We start from the raw sequence: 12,046 nt of genomic DNA, 5'->3' as shown, positions 1-12,046 counted from the left end.
ATGTTTATGTTTACGCATTTGGCAGACGCTTTTTTCCAAAGCAACTTACAGGGGAAAACCTTTAACACTTCAATGGAAGGACATTGCTACCTATATAATTATCACCACAAACAAAAGAAACTATCAAATGGCAATTTGCTGGATGCTGTGATCACACCACTGTGGTCAGTGAATATTTTATAACACTAACATTTCCATGACTATATCAAGTAATGATATTAAGACAGTGCAAGTGGAGAATGTTGATCAGCGCTGACATAATTTTTATATATATATATATGTGTGTGTATATATATATATATATATATATATATATATATATATATATATACACTCACAAATTATTAATATTAGGAGAAGGTACCATCTTCAATTCTCCAAAGGATACTGTTTGTCTCCTACCAATGACTAACTAATGACATTCAGAGAATGGCTCTCCAGCTGTGCTGCTAATGTATGCCTCAGGCTTCAGCCTTCTGCAAGACAAAGCAATGCTTAACATGAAATTGAATTTCATAATGTGTCACATTGTCAGTGTCACAGATAGCCCATCCAGCGTTTTAAGCCCATATTAGCCAAATGCCAATAGCTAGAATCGGATCAGCACATCCCCAGTAGAAATGATCGAAAATTATACAATGCCCTGCTATTTTGGATGAATTAATTGACTGAATTGCTAAATCATGCTGCCACTGAAGCCATTATAATTCTGAACACACAAAGAAGGAAGTCTCGAGGTGGGTTCCACTGGCTGATTAAAAATCATTCTACCAAATGTATGTGTTTGTGTGTGTGTGTGTGTGTGTGTGTGTGTGTGTGTGTGTGTGTGTATGACTGTACATCCCCGTGTGTATGACTGTACATCCCCATGTAATAAACAGGGCTCTAAAGAAAACTGTAATGTTAGATACTTATAATTCAAGTCAAAGTGGCATTAAAAAGTAGATACTTTTTTCCAGTACTGCTACCTGCAACTTGAAGTTTTTGGCTGCTCAAATGTTCAGTATCTCCCTCTAAAGTGCCTGGATAACGCAACATATCAGGGGCACATGAATTAATTACAGTTCAATTATGATGAAACACATTTATATAGTGTTTGTTTCAGTGGATGTATTGCATATGTGTATATCACTCATCAAGAAGCCCTTTCCTGTAAGACTGATAATACTGTCTACTTTAAGGTACATGGTTCAATTTTGAACAGACTCAATAGTTGTTTGGCAATGCAAGAAGATACCATTTTGGCATTGTTTTGGGGTCTCAACATATTGTTGATTTAGTTTTCTGTCCTTAGAATTAGAAACTATGGTAAAACTGGAAACTCTTGTCTTTTTCATTAAAAACCATCATTAAGTATTTGACCTATAGAAAAAATCTAAACTTTCCCACATTTCTGCTTCAGGAAATTTAATGTGAGTGTTGATTATGAGGCATCCAAATATGACCGATTGAGTACAAATACTTTTTATGATTATTATCAGTGCATTGCCCAGGAAAAAACATATCAAATATTTATCATTCTGCTGTGTGTGACCAACAGATCTGTTATTTCGTATATCCACTGACAGCACTAGCTCAACTCGCCTCTCCTTCCTTCAGTGTTTCTTGGTTTTGGTATCGGCATGCTGCCTTTCCACTGCAAGTATAGTACGCCCTTGGTTGTAATTGCAATGCAGTGTAAACATATTTTGTGTCTTCTTCAGTGTGACTGCAGCTACGAGTGAGGTGACACTCGGCGGGCGAGGAAACTTACAACTGTAAGTAATGATTTCCAAAATAAAACATTGTTTTATGATTTTTTTTAGGCAAGACTTTAGGTTTTTAGCCTTCAAACCTGTTGCCCATTTACCAAGATAGAGCCTATTTTACACTTTGTTTCAGCGTGTTCAGAGATTTCCCAACTTTAACCCACATTATAACATGATGACACACTGATAATCTTTCACAGTGACAGGGCTCTGTGCCAGTTCTGAGTCTCCAACCTGATTGTCACTGCGTTCACATCAGAAAAAATTTATCCTTGCAAACTGTGGCATCATGAGTGGGCGTGTCATATTCTAGGTTGTGAAGACAAGTGGGAAGTAAAGGAAGACAAAGTAAAAACACAGAGTAAAATCCTCCTACTTCCGCTTTTAACATGGGGTGGTTCACCCAAAGTCACTCCACAACGGAACCAGAACCAGAACCATGTCTGTCTGAACACACTCATAAGCCCTATTCAGACAGGATTAGTTTTACATAGGTACGTGTCATAAAGTAATAATTGCCAGAGATTTTAGTCCCGTCCGAATGTGCTATGTCAGTAATCATTACCATACAATGTAAGTAAAGACTACTGCGACTTTTACCTTCTAAAAAAGGGTCCGGGAAAATTACCCCAGGTGATACCAATCCCGTGTGAATAGACCAGTAGTTAATACATGTGTAGATATTCTGTCATATCTTGGTTACAAGTGGTTTTTCGCAGATTTTCAAGCATGGAGGTTCTTGAAGAAGCACTCAGTTTTCCGTTAGGCAGTTGGACAAGTGTGTGTGAACCCCAAGTCTTAGGTTTTGTTTCTGTGGTGGTAATGCAAAGCATTTGTTGCACATGTAGTCATTTAACAAAGGTACTGTTCACATACCACAAATGTGTAAAGGAGTAAATTTAATGACATTCTATAACATAAACATGGGAACAACTGGATTTTACTGTTCAGGTTCGGACACAAACATTGAAGTGCCTGTCGGGTTCAGGTCGGGTTTGGACACAACGATGTCGGGCACGGATTGGGTTCGGACAGAAATATGCAGCCCAAGCCGGGCTCTATTTTAGACACTCTAGCCTAATTGGAAAGCAACGTCATGCACATGACGACAGGGGGGGTCGGCAGTGCGTGAATGGATTTACCCCTCCCACTTGTGGTAATTTTACTGATATTTCTTATCCTGTGCAAATTGGCCATTAATATTACCAACGTCCTGTAGTAAAGTGATATTACCCCACATGCCCATGTAAAACTAATCCAGTCCAAATAGTGCTATAGATATTGAAAGAGCATCAATTCTGGATCAATAAGTCTGTGATCTACGTGATTTTATGTCATGTTTAGTAGAATTTTGACCCACTTAGAACCTTGACAAAGCTGACACTAAAAATAGCATTGTGTACTACTTATAGGTCTCTCCACTCACACAGTGGAAATGCCGTAAAACTGTGCCGAGTTAAGGAATGTTGAGCCGTTACCATCAGTAGAAAAGCAGCATTAAAGGTGATCACTGAAAGATCTCTGTGTATGTGTGTGCTTCCCCTGAAGTTTTGTTCCTTTGAGAACACTGTACAATAAGAGCGATAAAGATGAGAAAGATGTGTACTGCATGGTAACGGAAGGTCAGAAGTGATATGGGAGGGACTAATTATGGTAAAGTCTATGTAGCGTGATTTAGAAAAATGTTACATCCTTTGCCTTTTAAGTATGTTTGAGCTTTACATTCAGACTGTATGTCATATTTATTAATGCATCTAAATATATGTGTCAATCCTTACCTGAAAATAGGTGAACTGGGAGTGATAAAGGTCAGGGTAGATATGCAGTGTGGTGCCCATCACCAGCAATGATTCAAACTTATGCAAGGAGGAGCTGATATATCCAGTGAAGCCTAGACACCAGATCTTTAGAAGAGCTTCCAGGTCAAATAACACAGTAAAGGCAACCTAGAATGTAAGAGACAGAACAGGAGTCAGTGTTTGGTAAATTTAAAGAATACTTCTGTAGCTATTTCTCTTTTACCACTGTGGCCAGCTACACTAAAAGAATGTGAGAATACAACCAGCACTTCACTAATACATTTTTTTCTAATTCTCCCTTCACAACATTCACACAGATTGTAACAAATCAGCGGATCGATGGATATATGATATGGATGGAGGGACTGAGAGAAAATAATACTGTGTCTTATCTCTTCCATTCAGCTGTGAGAGAAAAAGGGAGGTATGACGGGGATGAGGGCAGACACACACCCACACACAGGTCTTGCTCTGCCACCTGCATACTGATGACAAGCAAAATATAGTGTCAAGTTTTTCTATGAAATGCATTTCCACTTATTAATAATACAATCAACCAAACAACAAATGACCAAAATCTCTTATTCCATTGAACTACTGTCATAAGAGGTTTACTGTGATGTATGACTTACTGTTAACATATCCTAAAAATACATATTTGCATCATATGAGTCACATGGACAGTTAAATATGATATGGCATTAAGATAATGGAGGATTAAATCTATTTTAATGACAGGACATTTCATTTTCATTAATGATATTCCCCATAGGGAGCTCAGCTTTAGGCAATGACACACGTACTGTATTTCTCACTTATGTTCAAGTATGTATTTCACCTCTTATACTTCACTTCTTATACTAAAACCAGAATAAGTATAAAATAAATTAATAAATCAGAGAAACTGTGAGGAAAAAAATGAAATAAATATCCTACCTCTGCAAAGTAAAACTCATCATAGTGCCTGCGGTGGTCCTCGCCTTTATAATAGTTGCTAGCAGCAACAATGACGTCTACAGCAACCATACTCAAGATGAACATGTGAAATACAGAGGACCGCATCAGTTGCTGTGGAAACAGAGAAGTGTTCAATCAATGTTAATTGCACACAACAGGCAAAGAGGAAATACATGGAAATCCGGAACCAGTTTCTTATGTTCCCATTAAACATGATCATAATCTCATTCAAAGGTGAACTAGCAGTAACATCATAATCACTGCAATTTGATTGAATATTCAAATTAAGACACACAAGACAAGATGGATGGCAATATAATGCACCACTGTATTAAACTGTGACAACTTATACCAAGAAAAGGATAATGCATACCCAAAACCAAGTCTTCACAGCACTATAATCTCTGTCATAACAGTCCTTTTATAAGTTCTTATGCTTGTCACCTCAGTACAAATACCTGAAGTTTGATGCTAGCTGGTGTCATTTAGTTTTGTTTATTCATCAGGCTACAGCCACCTTGTTTTGGCATTGAGCCTGAGACCAAGAAGAAGTCTTCATTCACCCTTTCCATTTGTCATCAAGGGTGCAGCTTTTCTTTGTATCAAAAACATCACTAGACATCTGAGACACAGGGGAGCCCTGACCAAGCCCAGGGCTCCTGCATTTTGCCATTCAGAGGTTGAGCTGGGGCCCTCTGAGTGCCCACTGTAGGTGGACCTAGCCATTCACCTTGACAATCATACCATGCTGGCATTGGCCTGTACATGCATGGTTTATCAGAGGATAGATAAGAGGATTTATGATTTGGCCAGTATACCACTCCTGCTGCATGGGCCACAACAACAGATTCTTCTCTGTGTATCAGAGTGCTGCTGAGAAGGTGGAAACAGAGCAGTTCTCCCCTCAACTGCCTCAGAAGGCATCATGGATTGCAGGGTTTTTCCTTCCATTGAGCAAACAGGTGTCAAAAAATGCCTGCCCATGTTCCTGGACTTCATTTCAGAGATAACATCATAATGGTATAAGCCACTATTGATGGTCATGGACGGTATTTGGATCTGGTTGGAGCTGAAGCTGGCTTGGTTAATCCTTCACATATCCTGGGCAGCTTATCTGGCCCTGTCTCATAAACAGCATGTGGCCAGGCCCACAATGCTTCTGTCCAAGCTCTGCAGGTTCCCTGTATCTCAGCTGGAGAAAATTTACAGAGTGCAGGTAGGCACAACCTGTGCACTGAACTGCATCACCACACTTCAAGCATGTCAAGCATGTCTGGTGGAGCTTGGGTAAATGATGCAGTCCAGTATTCTACTGGCCTCTCTTCTCATTAAGGTACAGGTTACAAGAGATTATATTCTCTGTGTCCCAATGCGCAATTTCTTCTTTTCTTGGCAGAGGGATAGCTTTTTCTGTGGTGGTGGCATAGAGACACCTGTAGTTGACTCCCTCAGACATCAAGAATAAAGACAGAATTATAAATTTTTTAGAGGTCAAACAATATGGATTTTTCTAAGGCTGATGCCGCAACCAACTTTTAAAAAATTTGGTCAGCCATTGGCCAATATTTACAGCCGATTTTTGAGGTCAATATTTAAGGACGATTTTTTTTTTTAAAGCACCTTGACCATAAAATACAATTGAAATGGTCAGATAATTAAGATTTTTATACAGCAATATAAATTAAATTATCAATACACATACACATTAGGAGTGCAATGGTACAGGTAGCCCATGGTATGGTCCATACCGCAGTTTTTGGGCCAAGGTTTCGGTTCAGTTTCAGTACGTGTTTTACGCGTAAGGCGAGAACAGTTTTTTTTCTCCCAAACTTATATTTTTATTTTGCTTGTCAGCAAAAACTGAATTTCTCAGTAGGAACAAATTGTGTCACGGCATTGTATGTGTGTCAGAGTCCTGCACTGGGTTGGGTACCCGTGGGTACTTAAAAGTGAATTACTGTGTAGACTGTGTTTAATCACAGGTCGGGTCATAAATAAATGCGGGTAGTAGGTTGGGTTGTGCGGGTATGGGCGGGTGCGGGTTTGGAAAAGTGGACCCTTGCTGGACTTGGATGTGTGTTGAGTCTAAAGTCGTTTCTCTGTCTGCTGTCTCTCACTGAGGGGCGGGGCTTCCTCGCACTGCACGCTCACATGCATGTCCAGAGACAGAAGGAGAGAGCAAGGTACAAGCCGTGGCCATATACTGCGTGTGCAGTTGCTGCACAGATGAGACGTGGTGGGTGGACTTAAACCTTCATGTGTTATAAAGCCAAACCCCCCCAATCACAGCTGTGGAGGCACAACAGTGATTGGACATTAACTTGCAGGGCGGGCTTTTGCCTGCCTGATCAGGCACACACACTCAGTGGCCTGTAAAGCAGTATATAATGCACCAATGCAAAATCAATTGTAAAACCAAAAAAACGCAGTCCATACGAGCGGATTGTCCTATGCAGGGTGGACCGAACGGTATACGGTTGTCCGTTGCATCCCTAATTCACATAGTACTCTTTTAACATTTATTGAACTTCAAGTGCTGCCCACACAGGTGCCTGATCAAATATCTTATAACATTTTTACTATTGATCAAATATCTGCTTTAAAAAAAAAAATTAAGACCGATGGCCGATATTGAAAAAATCTATATATCGGTCTACCTCCGTTAATTTTAATGGCAGCATGGTGGTTAGCACTGCCACCCACAAGTGGAAGGTCCTGGATTTGCAGTGGTTTTCTGTGGGTGCTTCCTCCCACCATCCAAAAGCATGCAACTTAATTGGTCAATCTAAATTGGTTGTAGGTGTGTCTGTGTGAATTGTTCTTTGTAAAAGTTGGCCCTGTGACGAACTGGCACCATGTCCAGGGTGTACCCCACCTTTGCCCATTGATAGCAGCTGAACTAGAGCTGTGAAACCAGCAGACAAAAAGTCTGCACAGTCTTATTCACTGATGGGAAGTGTTATCTCAGTCCCCAGCCAGTACCCACCTCCAGTAACACCACCTCCTCCTAAGAAGGCAGCAAAATCGGCAAGTTTGGCTTTCCATCTGGAAACAGTTGGTCAGATTCCACAGCATATTGCTTGCCCCCAGGAATACTGAGCATCTAGGAGGAAGAAACACTCCTCCTAGGTCTGGGATTTAGAGAGAGGGGTTCTAGCAGCATGGAAACACTGCTGCCCTTCATCTATTGCTGCCCAAGGGACATATTTCTTAAGTGGCAACCTTTGAGGCTGAAATTGAAGCTAATGTGGAGCGTCAAAAATTGCAGTATCTTGAATGGCCACTGGGGGCTGGTTGCAAAAGTCCCAAATCCCCATAAACCCCCATGTTAAAATGGCCAACTTTACAGAAGAAATAAACCTGTTTACAACCTGGTAAAAAATTGGTTTTGGGCTTTATAGCTACAAGGCCAAAAATGTGATCTGTATTTCAAAGAGTTCCACTCTTCCTCTTCTCCAGTTCCACAAAAAAACAAAACGACCTATGTCAAGCATCCCTAGGCTTTAAAACTGTGGTCTACAAAAACAATGTGGGACATCACAGAGAGTTAATCCACTATTTATATACACTCTATGGTATTCTGTGTTCTGTTCATAGGTCTAGTCCAAAAGGCATTGAACTAGCATAGTCTACCAACTATGACCTATGACCTGTTACACATGATCAGTCCAGTGGACTGGTTTAAAGCGATCAATTTCACAGACACTTAGTTTCATGTAGTGATAACCAGGCCATGTGCAGTTCCTAGGGCTGCATTCAAGGGCACAGCTTAGAAGGACATGCTGTTACAATTTAGCCTGTCACTCTCACCCCTTGTACCTTGACAAAATGTATTCAAGCAAAGCCAGGATGGCTCCACTCTTGAAGAAATGTGTTTGCATTTTGACCTGTCTGGACGACTGGGCTCTGGTACGAAGCTCCTCAGAGCAGAAACAGCCCAGCTGTCACTAGTTTTGTCATACAGTCTTGCACTGGGATTTCTAGTGAATTTTCAGGAAAGCTCCCCATCCCAAAGTCAGCAGTTTTCTTTTCTCAGCCAGAATATGTGCTCTGGTACTTATGTACATTTCCCATTCTATATGTGTTAATTGACTGAAAGGTTCCAAACTGTGTGGAATTCTGCTCCCTATAGAGGAGAAGGGTACAACACCTGGTTGCTCCACTGTACAGCTGGGCTTGGTGAAGTGGGGATATCAAATTGAGGGATGACTGTACTGACAGGACTATATACTGTATGTATACGTATATCACCACAGATCATCTGCATTAAGGCTTGAAAAGATGGGTCCTCCATCAGAGCATGTGGGTGTATGATTTGCCATACTCTGTGTTGTACCTCATTACTCTACTTTAGGGAACAGAAGTTATAGTCAGAGCATTTTGTTTATCTCCACTGGAGGTGCCTCTAGCCGCTACAGTACAGTATATAAAGAGATATGAAACAAGCAAAGGGGGGCAGCAACTGCAAGGGATTCAAAGCAATCAGGATCCTTTCATTGGGTGATGAGAGAAACATCCACTCTGATAGAAGAATCAGTGTCTATTCAGACAGCTAGAGAAAAGAATGTAAGGGGCAATAAATGTATGTTATTTCCTGTAGAAACAGTCATACTTAAGACCTATACAGAGACATTGCATGATGGAAACAATCATGATACATGATAATGTACAAGCACTGCCTTAAAAAACACAATTTAAAAAAAAAGTCAATTAGACAAACCCTCTGACTGTGGCTTCCGATTTAGAGACAATATGACAGATGTGATTACAGCCCTGAACTGCATGTATGTGGCAGAATGAACAGCTTGTGAGTGGGTAGATTCTCTCATCCTACAAAAAAAACCTTCATGCATGTGAGATTGGCACTAGGAAGGACTCAAACAAGTGAAAAACAAGAGGAAGACTTAAAGACAGAAGAAGAAGAGGAATTGCTAGAAAGATCTAGTTCGCACCAGGAAATGGGACCACTGCCATCCACCCTCCCACACAGTAATACACTAACACAGAAAACTCCTTACAGTAAAGAATGCTTTATCTGAAGTCATGTGTAGTGATGTGAAAACTAGTGGTGATAATAGTGACAGGGATAATTATGATTTCTTTGTTTTTCAGTTTTAATGTTTGTTGTGCTGGGCATATTTTACTGTGCCATTTAATTTACAATGAAAAACATGGTACCATTATTTTCTCTTACAAATATGTAATCATGCCATCCATTTAAGTCCAACTCATATCCCCAGTCAGTGGAGCTGATAACCCTGAGGATGGGTGTAGAACATACACGCATGCCCACCCCATATACACAGTTCCTGACGGAGGCTCTCTGACTGAGATTGGACGTGACAAAGCAGTTTGACATTTTCAGCAACCGGACGCTCTCCCCCATGGGTGTTTTGGCTGAATTAAGTTGTGTGTGTGCAATAGTGTGTATATGTGTGTGTGTGGGAGGGGGACAGGGAGCAAGAGAGATAGAGGACCAGAACAGAAAGTACACACTTGCACATATGAAATGGCCGGTTTTCCTCGAGTTCCCGAAGTTCCTGATTTGCCCATGTCCTTAGTCGGCTTTTGGGAATCAACAAATCTGTAGAGCAGTGTGCATTTAAAACCTCCGTCATGAGGAGATACAACCAGATCTGGCACAAAGTAACCCCCCCCCCCCATTTTTTTCCTTAAAATGCTGACAGTGTAATGTTCTTCACTAAATAATACTCTCCCACTCTCCATGTCAAGTCTTAAACCACAATGTCCAAGTTACCGATTGTAACAGCACACCATATATGGCCTTAGGATGTCAGAATCAATTTAACAGCATCAATTGTGGAACAAGACGGTTCTCCCCTGCTGTTTGATGTTTCTTTGCTTGCGTGTCCTTTCTCCCTTGTTTGATGGATGCTGGTTTGGCTGCATTGCCTTTGACTGGGTCTTTGAAACACCAGGTGCTCCCTCTACACAGGCAAATGGAGGACAAGCCAGAGGGCACTGGTATCATTCTGTCTGATATCAAAGTGGATCGTAATTTCTAACAACAGTTTAAGAGAAAATACAGTAAAAAAATCCACGTCGTCTTATTTATTTGGCTGCAAGACAGCACCCATGACTGACATTATTTATGCAAATATTTTTGTAGATAAAACAAGACCCTTCCCAGAGGCAAATAAAAAAAGATATTTGGGGAAATAGTGTATTTTGACATTTTTTTCTGACAATAACAATGGAAAAACAACAGGAAAAATAACTGGAAAAACTTACTTCTCTTTTCATAAAGCTTCCAGGCTTCTTGCACTTTGGGTTTTTATCATTCAATTTATGCACTGCCAATTTGCCCAGCACTGAAAAAAATCTCACTCTACAGGCTGTCTGGTCAGTGTGGCATAAACTGCAATCTCACATAACAAGTGACTCAGGTTTGAGCTGTTTTCATAAAATGTGTCTCAACATCAACTGCTGTCAATAAGTGTAGTGATCATCTGATGGACAGGGATATATGCATCATACCTGGACCATTTCCACAGCCTGCAACTGTAACACAACCAAAACAGAGAGGTAGACTGACAGACCGATGACTGCTTCCTCGTACTCCGTCTGTTCACTCGGGGTGCCAAGGAGGACAAATGCTCTTTCCTCTGGTACATGAGACGAGTGTAGCACATGTGCACATAGCTGGCAGGATATTGCAGTATTCACACAGGAATTGTCACCAACAGACTGGGCCATGTTCTGGCACAAACTCCTGCTACAGTTTTCTCTTTCCTTTTTATTGAGATTAAGAAGAAACTGAGGGATTCCACACTGCCGCACTTGACTTATCTTTGGAGTGTCTTCGCTGGCAATTGTTGACAACACAAAAAAATAACACAATAATAATCAGCACAGTATCAGGGCTCTTTCCCTTACTACTAGGGATGGGAATCAAGAACCGGTTCTTTCGAAGAATCAGTTCCCAGTAGCTCGATTCCTTGGAATCGTTTTCCTGCCTGCTTAATGATTCTGCTTATCGATTCCGCCTTTGTTGCGCATGTGTGATGACGTCACGCGCACGCTGCATTGTTTTGGTCAGAATGTAGCCAACATAGCATTTAGGCAGAAATGGTCCAAAAAGATGACACCAGGGCCACTTGTAACACTTGCAAAGCTTCCATTTCTTCAAAAGGGTAAAATACCTCCAATGTGCTCAAACACTTGTCCACACAGCATGCGATTCATTTACAGGAATGTCATATATTTGATACGCTACTTAGCGACGCTTGTGAATCTAGTGGCAGAGCGAACATTAGCCCAGTTCCGGTGCAGGCAACAAACATCCTGCCCCCTCAAATAAGAGTTTTCAAAGGTAGGGGAAAGGAAATTAGGTGTACAACAATGGGAGACACAGGGGAATTATAAAAGGGTCTTAAGTTTTATTTTGACTGTACACCCTCCCCCCCGGAACCGGGCCTGGTGTCATCTGTTATTATTATTTGCGCATACTGTATATGTTATGTTTTCTATGCAGAGATGGAAATATAAAAGACAGTTAATGCAAACACACCCGTTTGTACT

General features: G+C 40.8%; 1 protein-coding gene across 8 annotated transcripts in view; it reads right to left on the bottom strand.

Moving 5' to 3' along the window:
• The window catches only part of nalcn (sodium leak channel, non-selective), a 76,943-nt gene that overhangs the window by 39,123 nt on the left and 25,774 nt on the right, over positions 1–12,046 (bottom strand). For all 8 annotated transcript variants that reach the window (XM_030124652.1, XM_030124654.1, XM_030124649.1 and 5 more), the window contains 2 exons: positions 4,484–4,615; positions 3,527–3,694 (listed from right to left, as the gene is read on the bottom strand). In XM_030124652.1, coding sequence (XP_029980512.1) covers positions 3,527–3,694; positions 4,484–4,615 — 300 coding nt within the window. The remainder of the gene's footprint in view (positions 1–3,526; positions 3,695–4,483; positions 4,616–12,046) is intronic.

Source organism: Sphaeramia orbicularis, chromosome 21, assembly GCF_902148855.1.
Source record: "Sphaeramia orbicularis chromosome 21, fSphaOr1.1, whole genome shotgun sequence".
Taxonomy (NCBI): Eukaryota; Metazoa; Chordata; class Actinopteri; order Kurtiformes; family Apogonidae; genus Sphaeramia; species Sphaeramia orbicularis.
Note: the sequence above shows the minus strand (reverse complement) of the source record. Positions and strands in the feature narration are given on the sequence as shown.